Source organism: Solanum dulcamara, chromosome 6 (genome assembly GCF_947179165.1).
Source record: "Solanum dulcamara chromosome 6, daSolDulc1.2, whole genome shotgun sequence".
Classification (NCBI taxonomy): Eukaryota; Viridiplantae; Streptophyta; class Magnoliopsida; order Solanales; family Solanaceae; genus Solanum; species Solanum dulcamara.
This window is the reverse complement of record NC_077242.1, coordinates 19,191,097-19,217,946: the sequence shown is the minus strand read 5'-3', so window position 1 is coordinate 19,217,946 and position 26,850 is coordinate 19,191,097. Positions and strand designations below refer to the sequence as shown.

Below are 26,850 nucleotides of genomic sequence, written 5' to 3'. Positions count from 1 at the left end.
AAGCAATTGTATTGCAAGTAAAACATCATACAGCCACATTAAATTTGCAAGATCCTTTAACATATTAAAATGACAAGGATTAAAGAAAAGTCATTATTATATGATTGAAAAGAAATGTATTTCCACTGGGATATTTTTTTTATTTTTTTTTGCAGTAATAGCTCTTCTTAAAAAAAATTCATAATTCAAAAATTAAAAGCTCACAAAAGTGAAAACAGACAAAAAGAAAAAAAATTAAAAATCCTCGGGACCAGCAACAGCAGTGAAGAAGTGGGTCCCATTACCGAAACGCTCCCCCTTAATTCGAAAATCGAAGCTAGAGCGCGAAAACTTAAAAGAGCCACTCGGTAAACCCGAAAATCCCTACACCGTCGCTCTCTGCCGGCGCGTGGTGTCCACCTTCCGATCTCTTTCTCTTTCTCTGACATTACTTTTCAGAGTTTTACTCCTTATTCTCACTCTGTTGTACGGGGTTAGGTTTTCAACTTTTCCCGCAGTGAGGAGCTCCGTCTTCACTCTTTCTCCATCACCGAGATTTGTAGATTTCAAATATTAAATTATTTCAACTATGCACATGCAGGTAACATTTTTTACAGCTTTAATTCGCACTTTCCTACTTTACCTGCGCTAATTACAATTACTCACATTTCTAATATTTTTCTACTTTATTTGGAATTACGGAGTTTTGTGTGAAGAATGAATTGGAAAATGTTTCCATCATCAAACATTAATATATACTGAAAAAAGTGAATAGTTTTCATGATTAAATAGTTCTTTGTATCGAGTAAGGTTTTGACATTTCACTAGTATTATTAAATTAATATTTAAATTTTTGAACTTCAAAATGTTACTTCATTTTCTTTATTGTTAACATTTATAATCTGTACCGTATAATGTTGTCAGCTGAGAGAGTAGTTTTTTCTTTTCCAGGGACCCTAGCTTTATGAGTTAGATTTTTCCCTCTCTGGTGAAGACTGGAAGATGCTCGATTTCTTTTGTAAGTTTTTCAATCTATTAGCTCTATGAACATTTTTGTATACTTTCATCTTTTTTGCTTAGTTGCTGTGAAAATGTGACTCTTTTGATTTTGTTTTCAAAATAATATGGTGTTCGACCTGTTCGAATTCGGAAAGTTTGCTCAGATGGAAAAAAAAATCACCTAGTTGCATCTGCTGAGATTTGAATCGGGTCCATCCTGGTTTTCGTCCTACTTCATGGACCACTAGTGCACACTCTTGGATATTCCTAGGGTGTTTGCATTTTGTATTCTGCAAAATGTGCTCAGGTTCAGTCATTTGTGTGCTCTCAACCATTTTCTTTCTACTTTTTTTTTTTTTTTTTTTTGCTTAAAGGAAAGTGGAAGCTATACAGTTACTTATAATATTAGATACAGTTATTCATTCCCCCTTTTGGGTTTACTGGTTGGAGGTGGTTGTGGGGCTGCCTTGCAACATTATTGATCGTAGTACTAAACTTTGACCCAAGAAATTTTTTGAAAATGAAAATGACTTTGGCACAGGAAAGTTGGTGGTGCTGTTTACTGTATAGCAAGAGAGAAAAGCTTGATATCTTCTTAACAAGCTATTATTTGAATATTGAAGGGAATAATCATGGGTTACAACTTTGAATTGCTGGAATTATATTCTGGGAGAGGTGAATGAGCAGGCAAAAGAGATGAAGACACATGTGAATATGGTAAAAGGAAGAGGTCCCAGCCGGGTGAACGGCCAACAGGTTGTTTTTGAACTTAAACAACGTGTGGTTCTTGCACTGAACAAGCTTGCAGATAGGGATACTTACCAAATTGGAGTTGAAGAGCTAGAGAAAATGATTGAATGCTTAACCCCAGATGGAGTCACTCCATTTCTATCTTGTATATTAGATACTGACTCAGAGCAGAAAAGTTCTGTTCGTAAGGAATCTATCCGGCTGATGGGCACGCTGGCAAATTTCCACGATAGTATTGTTGTTCCACATCTTGGGAAGATGGTAGCCAGCATTGTTAAGCGTCTCAAGGACTCTGATACTGTTGTAAGAGATGCGTGTGTTGATACTGTTGGCGTTTTGGCTTCTAAAATGAGCAGTGTTTCAAGTGACAATGAAAATGATGGAGTTTTTGTGGTGCTAGTGAGGCCTATTTTTGAAGCATTGGGAGAGCAAAATAAGCAAGTGCAAACTGGTTCGGCGCTGTGCTTGGCTCGGGTCATAGACAGTATTCAAAACCCTCCAGCTGTTATTTTGCAGAAGATGCTGGGTAAAACTGTCAAGTTGCTTAAGAATCCACACTTCATGGCAAAGCCAGCTGTTATTGAATTAAATAGAAGCATAATTCAGGTTGGTCTATCTTGTATAAACTTCTTTGAACTTTGAAATTTTCTGTCACACATATATGCTAGTAATATTTGTGTGTGATGTGAAGGATAAGAACGTTCCTGTTTAGACTTATCCTATTGAGTTCTGCAGTTGTGCAGCATATGTCTACATATTGTTGGCACCTTAAAAGAACAAGTAAAATGTCCTTTTGGCCACGAATTTCACCTAAGTAAAATTTCTAAATTATGTTTTGCAAGCTAACGCTGATTTATACATCAGACAAAGATGACAATTTTTCACATTTTATTCTAATAATCAGGCTGGTGGTGCCAGTACACATAGTGCTTTATCAACTGCTATGACTAGCATCCAAGAAGGACTTAAGAACAGTGATTGGGCAACAAGAAAAGCTGCATGTGCAGCATTAGGGGACATTGCTTCAATTGGTGGAGCATTCTTCAGTGCTTTCAAATCCTCCAGCATCCGGACCCTTGAATCCTGTCGATTTGACAAGGTAAGTGTTGCAGTCAGAATGCATAATTGAGCCATGTGGTAAGCTTCTTTATGGTGGTTGCCTGATATGAATGTTGAAAATGTTAAACCTTATATGCTTTGTTCAGGTGAAACCAGTCAGGGACTCAGCATTGCAAGCTTTACACATGTGGAAAAGGCTTCCTGGCCCTGGTACATCTGAACCTTCTGAAGCAGGCTCTTCCATAAAAGGTATGCTGGTCGGTGCTCTCTGGTGTGATATTTTTATCAATTGTTGCAGATATCTCGCATGTCTCATCTTACTCTAACGTTTATGTAAAGCTCCAATAACCTAGTTGATTCGTCCCGCATCTGAGTAATTAAAGTTTGCGATTTTAGTGCTCTAGTTCTTGAGCTATGATTATTTATCAAATTGAACTGGTTCTTTGGGCTCATGGCTTTTAAATCCAAGTGTTGATCTAGTTTCAGGTCAGTCTCGCTTCTGTCCTTGTTAGGCTGGTCATATGACTCACATGTTTCCCAGTTACATGTTATTTCCAACAGAATTTTGCGGATGGTCTTCCGTTATTTTTGTTTTGTGAGTTGCGTAATAATAGTTTGTATCTTGCAGAAAATCTGTATAAAGATGACTATGGTGATATAACAAGTGCCAGTGAGTCAACACTGAAGGATGTCACACCTAAGAAATTTGGTTGTGACTCGGTTAAAAACAAGCTTCCCCTTTCTTTGAGAAAAGCAGGTCATAACCATGTTGAAAAGCCTCAGCACTCTGGAGCTGATGAGTGGCATGTAGAAATAGCAGTTCCAAAAACCCATAAGATCTTTATGCCAGAGGTTAGGGATGAAGAATCAGAGGGTAGTTCTGTTACGAAGGCATTTGAAAAAGGTGCTGAGACTAGAAGTTCTCATGATGTTGAATATGAATATGTGCACATAGATGACAAACAGGAATGCTCTTCTGGGTCAAATCTGTTTCCTGATAACTTTCAACGCAAAGAAGTTGTGGGTTCTCACGACGTAATTGATGAGGCCAGTTTGGGTACACCATTGGGAACAAGTCGGCGTTCTGCAGTTGAAGAAATCAGTATTGAGGAGCAACGGTATTTTTCTGGAATTCAGGACCGAAGAAGCTTAGATTCAACAGTTACTGATTTGAGTTCTCAAAAATTGCATGGCTGTTGTTCTCAAGTAGCAAAGGAAATGTTATCTGTCAGAAAGCAACTGTTAGACATTGAAAATAAGCAAACCAATTTACTGGATTTATTAAAGGTAATTAAATTAACATTTTTTTGTGTTAGTCTGGATCAGCCAATGCATATCATGGCAACTAACCATTGTTTATCTTGCCATTTTGTGAAAGGCACATCACATGCTCTTGTAGTATTAATCTGTAATGTAAAGAAAGCGAAGAACTAAACTTCCTGGAAACTGTCCTATCAAATATAACTATATAAAAGTAAAGAGGAAGCTTCAGTATATGCATTATGCTTATATCTGATTTTCTTACTATGTATGATATATAACATTTTAGTTGGTGCCTTATTAAAAAAAACATGTTCAGTTGATTATTTGACCACCCCTGTTGTAACTATACTTTCAGGAGTTCACATCCAACCTTGTGGATAACTTATCAATGATACAAATAAAGGTGTCAGGTCTTGAAGGCGTGGTTGATAGAATAGCCAAGGAACTTTCTCATGGAGGGAAATATCCTGATCCAGTGACAACAAAATTTATGAAAAGAAGCCCTGCTGTTGCTTCGCCAAGACACTCCACATACACCCCAAGGCCGTCTGTTGATATACCTCATAGGAAGTCTCGATTAGTGCCCCCCAAAGATGTGGAGGTTCGGGGGGATAGGACACTTGTGAATAGCAGATCGAGCAGTTTTAGAAATCAAAATCTAGACATGTGGATCGATCCTGCTGCAAAACAAGGTGGATATCCTGTTGGAAAGAGCATTCACCACAATAGTGGACAAGGAACACATGGAGGACAATTGAGGAGAAATAAAGATGTGTTTGGCAGAATTTCTACAACTAATGACAAACAAAATCACTTAGATGCCGAGAATAACCTCTGGAGAGTTGTAAAAGGACATCTGTTGGGTGGGGATGTAGACTCTGCTTATGTGGAAGCTCTTTATTCTGGTGATGAACTTGTTTTGTTTGAGCTTATTGATACAACAGGACCGGTTCTGGAGAATTTATCCCAAAAGACCGCAAGGGATCTTTTGGCCACTTTGGCATCATACTTCTTCGAACAAACATATCTGAATAGCATAATTCCCTGGTTGCAACAGGCAAGTACATCTTGTGGTTATCAAAATCTTTAAACTAACTATATCTTTTTCTGTACTTTTCTTGAAATACACATGCACAAAGTACATTTGATTAGGAAAAAGTTTGACTAAGAGTGCCTAGTACTAAAGGTAGATAAGTAGGGGTTTGAATGCTTTATCAAATTATTGTGCCTTTTTCTACTTTAGTAAATCCTTTGGTTATGTTTTCTGCCAAATATGTGATAGCTTCCTTGTGTTTTATTCCATAGGTTTCTGCTTATCTTGGTTTACAATATTTCACGACTTAGAGTGCCTAGTACTAAAGGTAGATAAGTAGGGGTTTGAATGCTTTATCAAATTATTGTGCCTTTTTCTACTTTAGTAAATCCTTTGGTTATGTTTTCTGCCAAATATGTGATAGCTTCCTTGTGTTTTATTCCATAGGTTTCTGCTTATCTTGGTTTACAATATTTCACGACTTAGATGGCATGTCCATTACCTTTTTTTTTCTTTTTTCTTTTTCTAAATAACGGTGGTGTCCGGGCCAACTTGTGCTCACTAGACTTATACACCGGATTCTCGCTGTCCCACCATCACAAGAACAAGACAACTTTGTCCACCGAGACTTGTTTTATCCCTCTCGACACGTGAAAGCTAAAAACAGTCTACTAGATAAGCCAAATCAGATGAGGAGAAATCACCTCATCTTTTTTGTCTTTATTTCGATTTGAATCTTGATATCCAAGATCTGCATCCACATCTAGGACAAACCCTTGTGTGCCATGTCCACTGCCTTTTTGTTTCTTCTACTCGCAACAGTTCTGAATGTGTCATATGTAAAACATGTTATGATACATGATGATGTTTCTGGATCATGAATAATTCATTGATGAAAAAATTGTGGACTTTAAGCCTCATGGTACGTATTTTTTTTTCTGAAACTTAGGTGGTGGAATTGAGTTCTGTCCATGGACCAGATTATATTGTCCTCCCTACAAATGCAAAGCGGGAATTTCTTTCTGCATTTCAGGAAGCGATAAAGGGTGGATATTCTACCCCGGCAGAGAGAAAATCTTTGATGCAGTTGGCAATGACCTTAAACCAGATTTGGGGTAAGAAAAGTCTCTTCTTATTCAAATTTTTCTCCAGTCAGAAGCTCACATTATTCAATGATTAATTGTTTATACCTGCTGCAACTCTTGTTGAACATGGGCAGGATAGATAGATATAAGGTCGCTGATTGCTACTAAGAACCTAACAGTACTTCTCAAAATGTGGGTTAAAAAACCACTTGTGTAGGTCGGGATTGAGAATTGGGGGCCATGCCCTACCCCATGGCCTAAGCCTCACTATGACAACTGACGCTTTCTAACTCTCTATGCGGAGTGGCTTTGTACATATATATGAATTTTGTTGGTCAGAAAGCTCCTCTATTTTTACAGATCCTTGCGTGATAGTCAACATGCATTATCTACCATGTGATGCATGTTGAAAAAGTAGAATTTGAGAGTTGATAACAGAGCCTGTAAGTTTTAGGATACGAAAGAGTGGTCATGTGGAGAAGGAAGTTTAAATTGATGAGAAGTTTCACTTTTCTGACTTCTGTTTCTCAAAAAAAAAAAAACAGGTTTGTAAAATACAATGCAGCAGGCATTTTCCGTGATGGTGTCCCTATTTGGAACTCCTAGAGAGGTGTTTCGAGTTTTCTAGAGGATGGAAGGACAACATGATTAGGACTCTGCAATACCAACAAAGTGATACCATTAGAAGAAATACAAAAGCTTGTGTTTATTCCTTTACTTGAATTAGTCTGTTAGCAATTGTAAAGTTGACCTGAGAAAGAACTCTTGTTGCTTCTGCTTCTTTTCCTCTTTCATAGAGGTATCTTCAGTCTTGACATCATTTGTTTCTCGTCGCAGGAAAAAATGCACCATAGCATGCCAAAAAGCTGTTGGTGTTCTCTCTGGTGGAATTTGGAACTATGCTTATAGACAAAAGTTGAAGAGAATGGATTTGCGGGGAGATGAATCTTAATGTTTAGAAAGAGCTACTCAGTTCTTTTTACGACTTGTCAAAACTTTACCTTGAGTATGCAGAACGGTAAGTACTAGTTTCTAGAGTGTCAAGACAGTTTCAACTTTCTTGAATCCATGATTTGTTTTTGTTCATTTCTCAATTTCCTTAACAATGTTGTTTAAGCATTGACAAATCAAGACATATCAACAATCATGTTAACCATTCATTAGGTGACGTTGTACAGTTGAAATTGAACAGTAATTTCACGTCTTTACTTGTCCAATTTCATTTTAGCAGCATTTATAAGAAAACTGCCTTCTAGTTTAGTGAAATGAAGAAGGGGCAGGAAGAGGCTTATTGCAGCATCGAGGACCCATGCTACTACAAACAAAAAACTGCGCCAAAACCAAATATTGAATTAAACTGACTTGATAAACTAATTTATTCTTTGGAAAAGGGTTAAAAATGCCCTTAATGTATTGAAAGTGGTTTTAAAATTTCCTCATTTTATCTATTGGATTAAAATTGTCCTTAACGTTTTCTTTAGGTTAAAAACTCTCTTTTTAACATGTCACAGTGAATCTTCTAGTGTAGTCCACATGGACTTTTGACCCCACCATTAAGAGCCGACTTGTCCATAACAAACTCAATAAGCAAACTCTTTTAAAATAATCAAACTCATTAATTTTATATCTTTTTACACCTCCATTTTCAACATAATTTATCTGCTGCTGCAACCTTTCTTGATTTCTCTACGATAATTAGGTGTCCCACTTTTAACACAGGGCACAAATTTAGCTCCATAGAACACATCTCACACCAAATTAGTCTTTTGCAAGTTTCAAAATCATCACCATAAATACACATAATTTAAACAGAGAAGTTACGAAATTGCATTATTACTTCCAATCAGTTCCATGCCCTAAGATATATTGACTTGAAGCTTTTCTTTGACAGTCAAAGCAATTTCTTGAATATCTTTTTTCTTCAAATAGCTTAATGAGTATATCTAAATGACTAAATTTAATTACAAATAATGAACTTGACTATCAAAAATCAAAGTGAATGACATTTTGGCATGGAGATGAATTTGTGTAAAATGGAATAGGTTGAAAATGGAGGTGTAAAATGACGGGATTAATGGGTAAGATTATTTTAAAAGAATTTGCATGTTGGGTTTGTTATGGACAAGTCGACTCTTAATGGTGGGTTTAAAAGTATATGTAGACCAATAAACTAATGCTACTTGTTTAATTAGAAGACCCATAAATGACTTGTCATCAGTCCGTTAAAAAATATATTAAGAAGTTAAGGGCAAGTTTTATCCAAAAGTGAAAAAAAAGGCCATTTTAAAATCATTTTTAATATGTTAAGGATATTTTAAATCATTTTCCGTTTATTCTTTGGTTTGATTTAAGGTTAAACTTTAGAAATCAATGTTCTTTGATTTGATTCGCTATTAATTTTAGAAGCTGTAATATTTAAGTTTGATTTAATAGTTAACCAAAACAAAACCAATTTATATGTTTTTTGAGAAATGATCAAAAATATCCTTAAAGTATGCAAAATTGATCATATTGCCCATTATTAATAGTTTGGTTCAATTATCCCCGCCGTGTTACTTTATTGAGCAAAAAATACTCTTATTTCACCCAGAACTTTAATCGAGGGCACAAAAAGTATATGAGCTTGTTTGGTCCAATTTAGTTACTGAAATTGTGCCACAACTTGATTGAATTGTAGTGGTTTTTTTCACCAATTTAAGGCATTAGATAAAGTACATTCTAAGTCATTTTTAAGTAACTTAACACGTCATTTTGTATGCTTTAAATTATAAGTTCTAGGTAAATATATAACAATCATAATTTCATAAATACATAAATTTATCTTTTAATTTGGATTCAGCTACCATTTATGCCCTTCAATTTTAGATGTGCACAAGTAGACACACGAGTCTTACGTGACACAATACACGTAGAATGCCACGTAGGACATAAAATTGCCATGTAGGATGACACGTAGGATGTCATGTAGGAGGAATGTGTCTATTTGTTCAAATTTTGGATAGTTAAAGTGTCTACTTATGCGCTAGTAAAGTTAAAGGCTATAGTTGCTAGCTGAAGCCAAATTAAGAGTCATATTTATATATTAACTCAATAATCTTTTTTTATTATATTGCTTCAAAACCATAAAATATCTTTACATCCCATCAAAACATTAAATTCTATTACATTCTATCAATTGGGAGACAGTTATTTGTTTGGACGATAGTTTTCTGTGGTATGGTATAGTATGGTTAGTAAGAGAATCATGTTTGTTTTGATTATTTCTTTAATTATATGGTATGATATGGTTTAGTTTCATGGTTTTGTAACTATGAAAACCCTCACTTTTTGAAACCACCAATTTAGTGGTATCCCATTGTTTACTTATTTTTTTTTCCAATTATACCTTATTTAATTTTAAATAATTCTCATGTACCCTTTATTAAGGGCAACAACAATAACGACCCAGTGAAATCCCACAGCGTGAAGTTTGGGAAGGATAAAATGTACGCAGACCTGACTCCTACCAAGGTAGGACGACTATTTCTGAAAGACCCTCGACTCAGTAAAAGCAAAAAGCAAAAAGAAGTCAGATAAAGATAAGAAGTTCAAAGTAATATGAAAAAGCAAGTAACGAGTAACGAAAGCAACTCAGATAAGATATAACAGTCAAAATACAGAAATTAATAAAAATAATAAATAATAACAGACATCAGGCATCAGACCACAAGAAAATTATAGTGCGCTAATATGCCGACTAATAAGGAAGAATAACGAAACTATGGACTAGCCTTCTACCCTAATGTGGGTCCTCCACACTCTCCTATCTAAGGTCATGTCCTCGGTAAGTTGTAGCTGCGTCATGTCCTTTCTAATCACCTCTCCCCAATATTTCTTCGGCCTACTCTTACCTCTTCTGAAACCATCCATGGCTAACCTCTCACACCTCCGCACTGGGGCATCTGTGTCTCTCCTCTTCACATGCCCAAACCATCTCAGTCGCATTTTTCCGCATCTTGTCTTCCACCGAAGCTATTCCTACTTTGTCCCGAATAGCCTCATATCTAATCTTATCACTCTTGGTATGCCCACACATCCATCTCAACATTCGCATTTCAGCAACTTTCATCTTCTGAACGTGAGATACCTTAACTGGCCAACATTCTGCCCCGTATAACATAGCCGGTCTAACCACCACTTTGTAGAACTTGACCTTAAGTTGTGAAGGCACCTTCTTGTCACATAGCACACCGGAAGCGAGCCTCCATTTCATCCATCCTGCCCCAATACGATGTGTGACATCATCGTCAATCTCCCTGCTACCTTGCATAATAGATCCAAGATACTTGAAACTACTTTTCTTTTGGATGGCTTGGTCACCAAGCCTAACTTCCGTGCCAACCTCCTGAGGTGTCTCACTGAACTTGCACTCTAAGTACTTAGTCTTGGTTCTACTCAGCTTAAACCCTTTAGACTCCAAGATCTGTCTCCAATCCTCCACCGTAGAGTTAACTCCGCTACGAGTCTCATCGATCAAGACTATATCGTTCGGGAAAAGCACACACCATGGCACCTCACCTTGAATTTGTCGCGTCAATTCTAACATCACCAAGGCAAATAAAAATGGACTAAGAGCTAATCCTTGATGCAACCCCATCACAACTGGGAAGTGCTCTGAGTCGCCTCTGACTGTCCTTACCCTGGTTTTGGCACCCTCATACATATCCTTGATCACCCTAATGTATACCGCAGGTACACCTTTGTCATGACCCAACCCTTTGGGCCGCGATTGGGGTCCGACCTGAACCCCCTTATGCGTATATATCAGTTACCCTTAAGTTGAACCGTGTGTGATGTGATACCATACATAAACCCCAATGGGTCAAAAACTTTTTTTCATAAACCTGTAGCCTCATTCACCTGTATCATGACAAGAAAGGGCATGCGAGCCGACGAGGCTACCATACCACGAAAATATTTGCAATACGTCGGATGAGCACAACTGAAACAAACTTACAAATAACCCACATACACATATGTCTACAGACCTCTAAGAATGGTAACAACAACATATGGCGGGACAGGGCCCCCACCGTACCCCTGGACAAATAAATATATACCTATCAAATGACCAGCATCAAAAATTAGGCTCCGAAATAGTGGAGCGCCTCCAATATCGCTGAGTGGAAACCCTAAGCCGGCGGACTTCCAAAATGAACATATGTACCTGCGGGCATGAAACGCAGCCCCCCAGAAAACGGGGGGTCAGTACGATATATGTACTGAGTATATAAAGCATGGACTGTAACTAGTAAAGCCATTACCAAAACAGAAGGTGCAAAAATGAGCAAACTATCCAGAATACCAAAATGCTTTTCATAACCACAGATAATGTATGCAGAGAAACATATGCCATATCCGGTCCCATCATGGGACTCGGTGAACAAATACAAAATATGGTCTCTGCCCCGTCACTAGCGCCACAACACATCATAACTCCAGAGTAGGAAATATCTCCGTAACAGATCAGATCATATCAGATGGTCATATCAAATCATATCATATCATAGGTGTACATGGCACATCATAACTCCACAAATCAAACCCATGTACAGGTCGTACCTGCCCCCTCACGTCGGGGCATGGCGAACAATGCAGAGAAGTACGTACGATAACAAAACCTGGCCCAGGCTCGGTGAAGAAAATATTGAGGCATCCACGAGTGGAGTAGTAAGAAACTATATGCAATTTAAATCATATTTGAGACTCGACAGAATAATCAAAATGAGATTTTCTTCAAAATCGAGACAAAAGTCATATCAAGTACCTTTTGAAAGTCACTATGGACTATATCAAAATAGAACTTCTGGGAATCATATGGAAATCATATACTTGTTTCGTAAAAACCATACCAAAAAGGGAGATTAGATTTATATACTTATGTCAAATTATGCTAAGAGAAGGAATAAGATTTACATACTTATGCCAAAGAAATACTAAAATAAAGTATAAGCCTTACATACGTATGCCAAAACATGCCAAAAGAAGGAAATGTTAACTTTACATACCTGTTACGGGTTACTTTGTATCCCGTTCGTCTCGTCGTCCTTAAAACCTAAGTAACATAAAAGCAATATGAGTATCAACCCTTCTTAACTTTCTAGCACCTTAGGCTACACCTTAGCATCAATAGAATCTATTTCCTTAGTCGTTTCCTCGACTAGTTCTTTAGTTTGTTAAGGCGTTAACGAAAATTGGCAGCACCTCCCCTATAATGTGCCCTATCCAAATTTCCAATTAGGTCCGTAAGACCTACAGCCAACCAACAACAATAACCTGCAACAATTCATACCAACAATATACAACATAAACTCTAAATGACTTATTCAAAAATACAATATCACAATAGGGCGTCTAGCCTTTATTTTGTAACGCCTTTAATTATACGCCACAAGGGGTCATGTGGATTCAACCAGAAGTACCCTAACCCACATTATAAAATATTTAGGCCCTGCAACAACACATTACACCCCTGCAGCAACAACTCACAAGAACGACACTTTATTTTGACGACAATTCACTTGTAGCGACTCCAATTTAGTTTATTTCGGACGTCCAGCATATTTATCATATTTTCACATTTCCAGCCACTTACACAATGTACAATACCCTATATAAAAACACCATAAACTCCAATTTAAAAGGAAAGGCCTTACCTTACGTTAAACTGGTCAAATCCGCCAAAACTTATCAAAGCGCGAAATCTGGGCAGCCCACTGTCTTATATTGTCGCTTAGTTTCGGAGGAGTAATTGAGGGAAACAAGATTTGTGGCCTCAATTAAAGTTATATACATGTGTATAAAGGTCGCAAACAATTTTGAATTACCCATACAACAAATTTGTACGAAAATATATGCCCAAAGTACTCACAACTGTCCGTGTAGGATTTCCAAAGCACAATCTGGGCAGCAGCTCCCCCATGCTTCACCACCATTTTTGGAGTAGAGAAAGGCAAACTGGGTTGTAGAGTCTAAATCAAAGTTGTAGCCCTATGACATATCTTTCCAAAACATCTTGAATCACCCGAAACTAAGTTGTACACAAGAAGTTATACCAATATTACTAACAAATGTCCTATTCAAAAATGGGTTTATTGACAAAAACGAGAAGTTCCTCGAAACCCCAATTATAAATTTTACGTTGTTAAACCCCTCTATATCAACGTAGGATACCCTAAATAATTAATTCACGGATCAAAAACGAAGGCCTTACCTTATTCTTGTGGCTGCTGTGACTCTCTCTTCTCTCCCTCAAGTTTTCTCCAATTTTCCTTAAGTGTAGATGCTGAAAAATGACTTCCTTAGTCATAATTTCAGCATATATATCCAACTTTTGGAGGTTACACATGGCAGCCCCCTAGGGTGCCACCGCACACCATGCGACCACTCATGTGCTGCCACATGGCATGTGGGGGTCCACCTCAAGTAGGTGAGTCACCTGCTTGCTTGTCACCTACTTGCTTCGTTTTCACTGCGTCGTTTCCTTATTTCTCTTTCGTGGGTTCGTCATCTTATCTCACTTCGGGGATCTGCGTAGTCCTTGCTACTTAAGCTCGACGTTTACTCAAGTAGCTTAATTACGTAGGACATCCAAGTTGGTAGCTTACGCGAGTCAATTGAGTCCTACGACTCATTTTTCGGCCTCCAACTCCTTCCGAATTCTTATAACCCTATTTCAAATCTTCCCTATTATGAAGCATCTCATTCTCCTTTCCTTATAGTTACTTGATAACGTTATAGATTATCCGACTCATATGACGACTTTCAAGTAACTTAAGAGCCTTCCCAGAAACTTAAGAGGCTTAAGAAGCATTCTAAGGTACCAAAGTACGGGGTGTAACAACCTTTATCTTCCAAACATCTCCATAGTATCTCTCGTGGCACTTTATCGTAGGCCTTTTATAGGTCGATGAATACCATATGCAAGTCCCTCTTCCTCTCCCTATACTGATCAATCAGTCTCCTCATGAGATGGATGGCTTCTGTAGTTGAGCGTCCCGGCATAAATCCGAATTGATTCTCTGAAATAGACACGTCTCTCCTTACGCTCATCTCCACCACTCTTTTCCACACTTTCATAGTATGACTTAGAAGATTGATACCTCTATAGTTGTCGCAACTCTGGATATCCCCCTTATTTTTGTATAGAGGGATCATTACACTCGACCTCCATTCTTCGGGCATTGTTGCCGTCTTAAAGATTACATTAAATAGCCTAGTCGCCACTCTAAACTTTCCGAGATCGCACTCTTCCAAAATTCCACAGGAACCTCATCATCACTTTCTTAAATTTATCAGTTACGATATAGTATCATACAGTCAAACCAAACAACAAAATTATTATTAAACAATAACAAATCATACAGTCTATCCAAACATAGTATTGTACTGTGCAATACCATACCATATCATACAATAGCATACATTATGAAACCATATAAAATCACCATCCAAACAAAGTGCAAGGAGTGAGTGGCTAAGCAATGTTATGGTTGTCCCTACTATATCCGAAAAACAAGATTAAATCGAGAAAACGTAAATTTAAACGACGTTCTTCTTAATTAACAAAAAAATATTAAAAATCTGCAAAACTATTTTTTTTTAAGTCTGTAATCATACTTAATTGAAAAAAGGGAAAATTACATGTTCTCAGGATTGATGGAATCTAATGACATTAGGTGGTTTGAAGGAATGTAATGATAATTTGTGGTTCGAAACAATGTGGTAAATTCTAGTTTCAGGACATTATAGTTATTGTATCTTTACCTAAAACTTTAAACTTAAATTGTACAAAATGCACGTTAACTCTAGTTGCTTAAAAATGGCTCAGAATGTATCTATTTGATGCCTTACATTAGTGAGAAAATTCACTACAATTTAATCAAATAGCTTCATAAATTCAATTTCACAAGATTTTGCATAATTGTAATTAAAAAGTAAATTGAACCATATATGTCCTCAGCTAGATGTATGATATAGACTTTTGTAAAAATTACATATCTACACATTCTTATTTATCATATTTTCTATTATTTCTTACCATTCTAAAATATTTCAAAAATCCTTATTTTTCCTCCAAAACCCCACAGATACATCACTTCTTATTCTCTCTTTCTATTTTTATTCCTCCAATCTCTCCTATTTTTACTCCCTCAATCAATAGTTACTTTATTCATTACAATTTTGAATTTCAAATTTATTCTCTCTCTAGTCAATCGATTTCAACTTTTTAAATATGTAGTTTTTCGTCTTCTCTATCTGAAAATTCATACATCTGTGTTCTTTTCTTTTTTTTTTTGATTTTGCATATTCAAAGTCTTGATACATATGAATGGTGCTCCTTCTTTTAACATTGGGAGTACCTAGTTAAACTTACCTAATATTGATCGTGTTTATGATTGATCTGACGATGAAAATTGGGCTGAAAACGGATCAAACAATTACACAATTCATTATCAATGACGAATTAGAAAGTTGAGAAGGCGAAGCCGAACAAGGATGTATCTTCGTCCTTTAAAGTGACTATGGAAAAGACCCTCACCCCCACCCCCAAAAAAAGGGATAAAAAAGTTGAGGTTTTTTTTGCCTTCAGCAGATTAGATTGTTGGTTTTCTTTTTTCCGATTTTTGTTGTTCATCTTTTTATGATACATATAGATTCGAATTTTTAATGTATCTAATTGTTTTTGTTTCTTAAATTAATGTGTAATGCCTTCGTTTCAACATTATGATATATTAAATTTGAATTGTATTTTCAGGATGTGTAGCTTTATCATGATACATTACTATTTATGTATCTTGTTTAAATTGATAAATATTATATCTCTACTAGATACATTAAATAAGTAATAATTGCCTATAAAATATTAGATTTGAGACAAATACATCACTGTATGGTAGTCGCTATGTATCAGATACATTTATTATAAATTTAAATTTATGTATCATGTCCAAAAAAATAGTGCGTGATACATTATTATCCATGCGCATTATTTTGTTTAAAAAATACTATATTTTATAAAAGATACATTATAAATGTAATTGTTGCCAATAATATTTTTTTGTGTGTGATACATAACACAGTTGTGAGTTGATATGTATATGATACATGTAATAAAGTTGATATATATATATATATATATATATATATATATATATATATATATATATATATATATATATATATTATGTATCATGTACATATCAATTAATTTGATACAACTTTAGCTATAGAACATTAGGGTTTATGTATCGAGTGCATTTTTTGGGTAATGAGCACGGACATCTAATCTTCTAATTTGCATAAATATTAACAAAATTTAAAGACTGGAGATACATAAAAACAACCGATACATAGTAGATTATATAATTTTTAATAATTATGTATCAGGTAAATAATTAAAGGCATGAATACATAAATTTAAATATGAAAATAGACCTGAGCTCATATATATCAGAAAAAGATTAACAACAAAAATCACCAAAAAAAATCAATCAGTTGCTCAATAATATGAAAAAAGAAAAGGTATATTTTCATGTTATCAAAAATTTGTAGATGAAAAGCTATAAAAAAAAATAAATTAAAATTGATAACTGATGACTAAAAAGAAAAAAAAATGGATGATGAAGAAGATGAACAAGAAAATTTGTTACGATTTGAGATAAATTGGGGAGAAGACCATTTGAAATTTGAATTGTTTGAATTTGGAAGAGATTGATATCAATTTGTTTTGCATGATTTATGGAATGTTGTTACCTTTAATTTTCTTTTTAAACATTACAACTAAGTTGTCTAATGTATCAGAATTAATTTATCCGGATGGCTCTTATGTATCTTGATGACACAAATTTGAAGGAATTTTTGTAAATTAAAAAAGGTTAGGGATATGATGTAATTGTTCCTTATACTATGAGATTTATGTAAGTTATACAAGACTTTTTTGACTCAACTTTAGCCTTTAGGAGCATAAATGAGCCAAATTATTAATATGATGATGAAAAAATTACGCGGATAAGCATACATATACTAGTTAATTAGCTAACATAACTATAGTTATAATAGTGTTTATATAATTGCGCAACATCATAATTAAAATATTTTTGAGTGACTATATACTAAAATTCCCGAAGATAACCTTTTTGGTAAATTTTTCTTATTATGAACACGTTTTATTTTTCATCATTACAACCATGCCAGGGCAAGCTTTCCTCATGCACATCAACATCATCTAACAACAAATCCCTTAAGGTTGGTTTCCCTTTCGAGACTTCATTCCAGAAAGAAAAAATATCAAAAACTCAGGGTCATTACCAATATATTTGGTCTAAATGATGCTCGACGCCAGCCCCTCCTTCGGAGAGACCTTATTGTTTCCCTAATATTACCAAATGTCTCATTGCTAAAGCGGTTCCTTGATACAACACAAAATAAACACCATGATGTCTTCCAAATATTGATAGTTCCAATGAAGGAATGCTACGAGTAACGCAGATTAACAAAGATAGATTTGGTACAACATTAGCTTCATCTTAGCTTTGGTTGGTAGCTTCTCAGCTTCTTGAAGAAACTGATCCCACGTCGAGTACAAGATCAGGAGAAGGACTATAAAGGTCACACTCCTTTGGTAGCTCGCTCTTGCTTCTTCCATTTGTTTGATTACTCTTTGGTGCATCAGCTTCCCTTCCACTTTCACATTTTAGCGGGTCCGCTTTAGCTTCATACAAGGTGACACTGCCACTTCCAGTCATAAGAATTGCCTCTTCACCTTTATCTTGTGGTTGAAGGGCTTCAAGTATTTCAACAACTTGACTCATGACAGGCCTTCCCTTTGGGTTTTGGCTTAGGCATTGATAGGCTAGATTGGCAACTTTCAAAGCAGTTTTGGAGGAGTATTGACCATCCAGTCTGGGGTCCATTATCCTGAAAAGCTTCTTGCCATGATTCAAGAGAGGTCGAGCAAACTCCACAAGGTTATGCTCCCGGCTAGGTTTACTTTTGTCCATTGCTCTCCTTCCAATGAGCATTTCAAGCAAAACAACGCCAAAACCATAAACATCACTTCTGGCTGTTAAATGTCCTGAATAATGTAATTAAACATCTTAGTTCACGGCATCAGGTGGTGATAGCAATGTCTATTCAAAAGTAAACAACAATAAACAGAAGGCGTAAAACATTTTGGTCTTTCGCTGCATACAGAAGATAAGGAATATGCTACGATTGATGTTCAAGAATTTTAATACTTTGAGCGTTCAAATGCAGTTTCTTTGAACAGCTACGGAAGGCAAATGGATGTGAAGTGTTTAAGAAGATAGCAAAAACATCAAACCACTCATTTTTAAATGTTGGAGAGAAATTGGGCATAAATGGATCTAACCATGTTCTTTGCTAGGCTCAGAAGGTACTTTACTACTGAACCAAATAAGCAGCCGCATAAAACAAACAGTTATCTCATAAGCTATTATTTTGTGCTTGCCTGATTTGTGCAACGTGCAACCACAGGACTTACCGGTCATGACATACTCTGGAGCAGCATAGCCATAAGTACCCATTACACGAGTTGATACATGAGTTTGATCTCCCATGGGCCCATCTTTTGCAAGTCCAAAGTCAGAAAGCTTTGCATTAAATTCCTGCATCAAAATTTAAACAAAGGCAAAGATGATATAGAACTTATAATGTCATCCATATTTCTTCTCAGCAAGTAGTAACTACCAGTTTTCTAGGTCTCTATTAACAAATGAAACTGAAGAAGAACATAGACACAGAGCCAACCAGAAGGGGTTTTGAAAGAAAAAAGTACACCGTGAAAAGAGACAACTCACTGCATCCAACAAAATGTTTGATGTCTTGAAGTCCCTGTATATTATAGGCCTTTCAGCTCCATGAAGAAAAGCAAGCCCTTTAGCAGCATCCAAAGCAATTCTCATTCTTCTTGACCAAGATAGAGTAGCACACACTCCTACAGCACGAGCCATAGTTGAAGAGAGGAAGAGAAAATTACCATAGAGAACAAACTACTGAAAATACCTCAAATAAATTAGGATTGGAAACAAAGAACATTATTCACATAATTTATGTTTTGATTTTCTTTGACACTGCACAGATAGGTGCATCTTCTTCATCATGATTATATAGAAAAAATGTTCAGCTTTACATCCACAGAACATTTGTTCTTTGTACCTAATGCAACATTGATGTCGGTATCAACAGAAATAATTTAAAATTACAAGTCCCACTGGAAGTGTAGAAGTAAATCCAAAATTCGTAAGTACTTGTTGTTTCTTTGTGTGCTAACGTGGATATTAGTCTTATTACCCTTTATCAACATGGATTGACATGGATACTGAGTACTCACTTGGAAAAAGGTGTTTTTCCAGGCTGCCAGATGCCATATATTCATAAACCAATAGTCTATGGTAATCCTCACAGCAATATCCAATCAGCTTCACCAGATTTGGATGTCGAAGTTGCCCCAAGTAATTCACCTCTGCCTGCACGTAAATGTGTTAAATAAAAGATTGATATGCCATTGAACAACAGAGTGCCAAACTTGCAGCATATTCATGAAAATTATTGCAGTACAACTTGCACCTGAGTGCATCGTGGCAAGTCTGGTTCATAAGACAATTCTTTGTCAAACAGCAGACTAAAAATGTACACTTAGCAAAGACCTTTACACGTCTTGCACACCCCAAAATGCATGTCAATTAATTTGTATGCAGTTGGGATGTAAGATCTATTAATTGACATCAGAGAATCCATTGACGACAAAACATTTGGTCTTTATATCACAAAGGGAAAAAAAAAGTTGGACCACAAGTCAAATCCACTGAAGCATCTTGAAAAACACTACTTGTTTGAGTAGTTAGAGAAATAGACAAAGGAAATTAGCACAGGAATAAGTGACAAGTGAAAACAAAGAAAGAAATTTGGAGAAAAGAACTTATAGAAAGACAAGAAGCACCCAAAACACATTAGAAAAAACAAAACAAATGACCCAGAATGATACAACTGCTTATAATTTAAAATCAGAAAACTGGAGAACTAACCTCTTTATATTGGATATTGGAGAAAAGAGAAAGACACGAGGGTACTTCAGAACTCAGTTAAGATGCATCATACAAAAATATGGTAAGTTTCTTTTATAGTTCAATGGTTTAAAAGATTGTCCATGAAGCTGACATACAGGGTGTGTAGGGTGTGTTCAGTGCGGAGGAAAACATTTTGAGAAAAATGAAGTGTGTTCAGTACGGAGGAAAACATTTTGAGAAAAATGACTTCCTTAATGGAAGTATGGAAAACAAGTTAGACAACTGGCATTCCATATTGATAGTGTCCCCCCTACCCCAACCCCCACCTTTCCAACACACCTCATCTTTATCCCCACCACTCCACACTCCCTACCCTCTACCTTCACCTCTCATAGTATTTGTCTACATTATATACAAATGCTTTTAGGATAATACTTTTTGCTTGCATACCGAACACAAGAAAATAAGTAAGAAACACACTTATTTTCCTAGAAAACATTTTCTAAGAAAATATTTCCATTATAACGAACAGACCACAGAGTACGCAGTTTCATACAAGTTATGAACATTTATTCTTATAGCCTATTTGGATGGACTTATTTTAACCACAAATTACGCAGTTTCATACAAGTTATGAACATTCATTCGAATAGCCTGTTTGGATGGACTTATTTTAAGCAGCTTATAAGTTGAAAACTGGAAGGGGAGCCTTGGAGTAACGGGTAAAGTTGCTGCCATGTGACCAGGAGGTCACGGGTTCAAGCCTTGGAAACAGCCTCTGGCAGAAATGCAAGGTAAGGCTGCGTACAACAGACCCTTGTGGTCGGGCCCTTCCCCGGACCCTGCGCATAGCGGGAGCTTAAGTGCACCGGGCTGCCCTTTTTTTATAAGTTGAAAACTGCTTATAAGTTTTAAAAAAAAAAGTAGGTGCAACCCAACTTTTTTTTTTCAACTTATAAACTGCTTAAAATAAGTTCATCCAAACAAACCCAACTATTTATTGGGGCTTATTTTAAGCACAAAATGACTTTAAGTTGGCCACCCAAACACTCAAAAAAGCTGAAAACAGCTTATAAGCAGCTTATAAGTCAATCCAAACCAGCTCTTAGTAAAATAACACGGAAAGGTCTTGTCGTTCAGGAGATTTGTTTACATAAATATTTTGAATTAGAAAACACAATTGTACTTAAAAAGCTGAACAGCAGCATGAAATTACAACTCACAGCACAATAGAAGGCCACATGCCCACAATCAAGTCACTATTATGCCTCAAAATAAAAATGTGAGGAATCTGTCCTAAAATTGGTGATTCCATCTAGCTTCTGGAGATATATCAGGCAATATTCTATACTTCTCTTTTCACCTTATGCCATGTTTCCTTATTAGATTTTTACGCAGGGATACCAATAGAATGGAAATAATGGAAAACAACAGCAATATTTTTCATTTTTTATGTCTTCCCCCCCTTTTTGGTTGTGTCAGTATTCAAAAATTCAGTAAAGTTGATGCAGAAACAGATATGCTGATTTTATTGGTTCAAAGATATTAAGAAAATCCTTTTACTAATCTAATGACACTCACAATTCCACGGTTCATTTCCACGGAGACTGCAAATAATTATTATGGTGTTTAATAGTCAATAAGCTGAAATCATACCAGCCACTCTCTGTCGCCCTGAAGACCTTCTGGATCAAGCTCCTTAATGGCAACAAATGTGGTCTTGTATCCTGGCCTGACATGTTCATCAATAACACCTTTGTAGACAATGCCGAACCCACCCTCTCCAAGTACCTTATCAGGTCGAAAGTGCTTAGTAGACAACTTCATCTCTTCATATGTGAAGATATCAAGGTCGCTACTCCCAGGATTCTGCCGCAGGTCCTTAACATTTTTGGGTATCACCACGATGTTTGCCTTTTCAGTGTCATGAGCATTAAGATTTGTGTTCTGGGGGATCGCAGGATTTGATCTGATAGGATATCGAACTCCATGGCCAACTGAAAATAAAAGAAAAGGAAGAAAAAACAGAATCCGTCAATTATCATGTTCACATTTGATTCTCTTCAAGATAAGATATAATTTTTACTCGTATACTTTGCAGTTAGGAGATACTATGTTCCAAAAGCTGTAAAGATCCTTTTTTTTACATCAAATAGTAGCATATGCATGACATTGTTTGCAGAGATCCTGAAGAGATTCTCATTTAGCCAAAAGCTATTATTGTCTAAGATGGAATGGCAGCTTGGTAAATGGTCAGTTTTAACTTTTATGCTTTAAATCAGCACAAAATTTAACATCTCAAGGTCTTTGGGTAAGTAAAAGGTCAAAGCAATTCCCCTGATCAAATGAAATAGGTATATTGTGATTCAAGTTAAGTGGCAATGACATGGAAATTTTTAGAGTCCAAGCGGCTCTACCTAATCAATAATTCTCAAATGATTACTGACATCCAAATTCCAGTCAGACTGGCAACTTTATTTGTCAATCAGAGGCCATAACCATTTCGAGATTAGCAGCATTGGTAATACCAACAATGGTACTCCCTCCATCCACTTTTACTTGTCCACCATACTAAAAATAAATACCTATCTTGTCCAGTTTAGAAAATCAAGATAATTATATTCAAAGGTGATTATAGTAAAATTGTCATTTATTTATGGTTGACAAGTAAAAATGGAAGCAGGGAGTAACTTCACTAAATTTTTCCATGAGCAGCACCACATTTCACAACAAAAACAGATCAATACACAATTTTCCATTTGCACAAGAATTGATGTTAATCAATGGATCCAACAGGCATATCTGCTTAGTCACTGAACAATTTAAACTTGCATTCTGTTACAGAGTGTCATAACAAATAACAAAACAATCGAAATAACCCCCCCAAAAAAAGAACAAAGACAGAAAAAAAAGACCTGTCTTGTTATGTGGTCGCGGTTCTGATTCGTCTTCTTCAATACTGAAACAAGAACCCATGAAATCTGTCCTTAACAAAAGATTTGCATTTCATTTACCCAAAAATCACTTAAAATCTACTAAAGATAAGATCTTTATGCACTAACGATCTTTTCCTTTTCTTTAAAACACTCTACTAAGTTGTCACTCTCAATTGCCCACAAATGCCAACAGAATCTGAAATGGGTAACACGAAACTTGATTTACTTTGCAAGAATCCGATCTGGGTCGGTGGGGATATTCCAAGAAGTGTCAAGGGAATAGAGCAAAATCTTCTAGAAAATGAAAAGAAGAAGAAATGGAAGAAAAGGAAGGGTGTTGCTTTTTTCTAAACAAGTGCAACCACTAAATTCATTTTATTTTGATTTTGGGTTTTGAGAGAGTATATTTAGGAGGTGTTTGATGAATAATGATTAGTCAGTCAAGCCTTTTGGCAGGAAGATAATTCCAAAAGGCAACAGCTGGAGTTCCAACTTTACTTTGGTTGGACTTTGAGTATTTGAGGGTCCTACATGACTAAGCTCCTTATGGTCGTTAATTTTGAAATTGAAATTTGAATTTTTAAAATTATATTTAGATCCGTATTTTACTTGAAAAATGTGAGTGAAGTGAGTCTTAGAAATTGGTTTGGATCAATTTTTTGAACTTGTATATTTTTAAGATAGATTTTCAAAATCTCAAACAAAATCTATGGCCAAACAAATATTTAAAAATAAATTTTTAAAATTTGATCTAAAATCTACTGTCAAACTCTAGCTTATTTTGTTTTTCCCGTTTCATATGGGGATTTTTACCGAGAGATATAAAATTAGTGCCCTATTATCTGCTTTGATTGAAAAAAATAGATTTGAAAAAAGGAGAAATTATCTTAATTAGACATACATCCATATCATACATACTAATTATACTTATACATTCAAATAAATATGTATTTTATCACTAATTAAGAGTTTCAAATCATATATTAAAGAATATATACCTAAATATATATATTTTTGCTAGGCGAGCGAGATAATCATGAATCTCAGATACATGCGAATCACACTAGATATACACTAGATACATGTATCTGTATTTATCTGGATCTATTTGCATGTATCTCGGATACCAGATACATAAGAGAGTGGTGAACGAGATTTGTCTATGTATCCCAAATACCTGAGAGTCCACTTGGAAACAGTATATCTAGAACAGATTACACATAATTTTGACCTGATCATATATCCTGAGTACATGTATCTGGATGTATCCAGACGCACCAAAATCTATTAAGATTCATAATATTGCAAACTAGTGTGTATGTAAGTAATTAGCTCCTAAACTAATCGGATTTTTCTAAGTTTCCTTGAAAAAATGTGCAATAGTTTTTTCTAATAATATATATGCAAATATTGTAAAAATATACAATTTACATATATAATTTTTTTAAAATATTATTGCATAGCATCCAAGAGTATGTCTTAGTGGTTAATGAATTGAGTTGAGAATCATGAGGTATTACATTCAAATTCCCACAACAGACAAAAACAATACTATCCAATATCTTCTCATTTGTCTTAGTTTTGTTGGACAATGTTACCTGGTACCTGATGTTGTTGGGAGGTGACAAGTATCCCGTAAAATTAGACAATGTGCACACAAGTTAATCCAGATACCACGATTATAAAAAATAATTTATATCATTGTATATATCAGATGAAAACATACATGACATACATAAAATATATAATTATGTTATTGTATGTATTTTGTATGTGAAAATGTATTTGTTTTATATATCGTGTGTATATCAATTAAATCTAATAATACAATAAGCATACAAATAATATACATCCCATGTATAACTAGAAAAATCGACATATCCATCATTAAAAATCACCATAACCATCATTCATTATGGAAGAAAGAAGAGGAAGTAGTATGACGACAACAATTTAATGACCTATTGGCTTCCCTACGTAATTTGATTATCGTTATCATTTTATCTTTCAAATTTATTCGGGACTACAATTAGATGTTTTGAGTTCTAAATAATATCTTGATTCCTTGAAAAAAAGAACAGGAGAGCCCAAGAAAGTCGATTCCTTGAGAAGGCACTCACGATTATGGCTGGCAGCGGAATCGGGACTTACCAGTACCGGTATCGGTCTGTTCCGATTCGGGTCCAATTTCGGTAAGTTTCGATAGGGGTAGGGGTAGGGGGTCCGTTAGGGGGAACGGGATGGGTGGTGGTGGGTTTACCGGTCCGTTCCGATTCGATTTGTGTCGGTACCGATCTGGATTTTTCCGCTTGAAAATTTTTAAAAAAAATTAAAAAATTTGCCCGTTATTTAGCCATTGGGAGGGCCCACCACAATGGATACATCAACACACCAACCCCCTAAACACCCCCTATCCCCCAATTTTTTATAATACCCTAAAGTTTATAAAAAATACAATTAGGTCCTATTTTTGAACTATAAAAACCTCTCACCCCTTTACAATTTTTCACACAACTCTCAACTCTCAACTCTCAACTCTTTCAAGTTTCATTACTTCTAAAATACTTTATTAAGTATTCTTAAATTATATTAGTTGGAAAAATTTGGTGAATTATTTTGGAGCATCTTCAAGCTTCAAGTTCATCAATTTTTGGCTTTTATGTCTGCTTTTACGCAGACGTTTGGTACATTCGTTCCAACTTATAATTTTTATCTACTTAGTCTTTATCAGTTTACTTATTTAATTGTTTGTGTTTAATTTACATAGTATATTTAATTTGCATATTTATAAAATTTTAATAGTTCACTTATTTAGTCTTCACTAGTTTACTTATTTATTTGTTTGTGTTTAATTTTTGTATTATATATAATTTGCATATTTGTAAAATTTTAATATGGATTTTGGAGAAAAATATATTTCTAGAAAAGGTAAAAAATCAATTTTTGGTAGTGTTGGTAATGTTTTAACCGAAAAAACTAAATTTGGTGGTAGTTCTTCTAAATCTAAAACTAGACAACCACCATGATGTATTAATACGGATGATTATATGCATGTAAATGATACTTATTTTGATATTGATAGTAATACTCAATTATACCATGAATATTTAGATAGAAGATATGGTAATTTTGATGAATCATTAGATGATGATGATGATGATAATGTAGATAATGATGATATTGATACTTTTGATGATGATGAAACTGAGCCACCTACGACTACTAGTCCTTTTCGTATTCCCGCTCCCGCTCCCTCTCCCACTCCCCCTATATATCCTAGTAGAGCTAAGCCTAAGTCTGAATGTAAAAAAAAATCTGTTGTTTGACAATTTATGACTCAAAGTGAAGATAAAACTAAAGCAATTTGTAATAAATGTAAACATGTCATGAACCATAAAACTGCAAAAAATGCTAGTGGTACAGGGCATTTACGAAATCACTTGATGGGTTGTTGTAAAAGAGAATTTTTGAAATCTAATGCGATAGCGGATGCAATAAAAATCTAGCCATAAAAAAATTGAAAATAGGTGCCATGAATTTAATCTCCCTTATAGAAAAATTTCAAAAATTGTTGCTACTAGGTGAAATTCTTTATATGAAATGCTTAAGATAGCTTATGAATATAGAAAACCTTTGCAAATGATTTGGAATGCTCATAACGAAGATATGAATTATAG

The 26,850-nt window shown here is 35.4% G+C and overlaps 2 protein-coding genes across 3 annotated transcripts; one reads left to right on the top strand and one right to left on the bottom strand.

Moving 5' to 3' along the window:
• Window positions 1–328: 328 nt before the first annotated feature.
• LOC129893209 (TORTIFOLIA1-like protein 2) lies at window positions 329–7,372 on the top strand. 2 transcript variants are annotated; one of them, XM_055968704.1, is made up of 9 exons: window positions 329–580; window positions 931–997; window positions 1,602–2,334; window positions 2,633–2,827; window positions 2,934–3,036; window positions 3,416–4,074; window positions 4,406–5,107; window positions 6,033–6,198; window positions 7,006–7,372. In XM_055968704.1, exons 3-9 carry the CDS (start codon window positions 1,675–1,677, stop codon window positions 7,020–7,022), a joined length of 2,502 nt encoding a protein of 833 aa, XP_055824679.1. In that variant the 5' UTR covers window positions 329–580; window positions 931–997; window positions 1,602–1,674; the 3' UTR covers window positions 7,023–7,372. The 2 variants fall into 2 exon arrangements, with proteins under 2 accessions (XP_055824679.1, XP_055824680.1); XM_055968705.1 differs by having other exon boundaries at window positions 1,520–2,334.
• Window positions 7,373–17,327: 9,955 nt separating this feature from the next.
• On the bottom strand, window positions 17,328–23,618 carry LOC129892563 (probable serine/threonine-protein kinase PBL17). The gene is made up of 6 exons (XM_055968144.1): window positions 23,153–23,618; window positions 21,894–22,234; window positions 19,562–19,697; window positions 19,029–19,165; window positions 18,713–18,836; window positions 17,328–18,283 (listed from the first exon to the last, which is right to left on the bottom strand). Exons 1-6 carry the CDS (start codon window positions 23,211–23,213, stop codon window positions 17,757–17,759), a joined length of 1,326 nt encoding a protein of 441 aa, XP_055824119.1. The 5' UTR covers window positions 23,214–23,618; the 3' UTR covers window positions 17,328–17,756.
• Between the last annotated feature and the right edge of the window lie 3,232 nt (window positions 23,619–26,850).

What these genes read in the sequence shown, in the direction of transcription:
- LOC129893209 (XM_055968704.1), top strand. Translation starts at nt 1,675, where the DNA reads ATGAAGACACATGTGAATATGGTAAAAGGAAGAGGTCCCAGCCGGGTG. An exon ending in AATCCTGTCGATTTGACAAG is followed by an intron (nt 2,828 to 2,933) that starts GTAAGTGTTGCA and finishes TGCTTTGTTCAG; the next exon opens with GTGAAACCAGTCAGGGACTC. An exon ending in TAATTCCCTGGTTGCAACAG is followed by an intron (nt 5,108 to 6,032) that starts GCAAGTACATCT and finishes TCTGAAACTTAG; the next exon opens with GTGGTGGAATTGAGTTCTGT.
- LOC129892563 (XM_055968144.1), bottom strand. Translation starts at nt 23,213, where the DNA reads ATGGGTTCTTGTTTCAGTATTGAAGAAGACGAATCAGAACCGCGACCA. An exon ending in GCGACCACATAACAAGACAG is followed by an intron (nt 22,235 to 23,152) that starts GTCTTTTTTTTC and finishes TTTTATTTTCAG; the next exon opens with TTGGCCATGGAGTTCGATAT. An exon ending in GGAAAAACACCTTTTTCCAA is followed by an intron (nt 19,166 to 19,561) that starts GTGAGTACTCAG and finishes CTCGTGCTGTAG; the next exon opens with GAGTGTGTGCTACTCTATCT.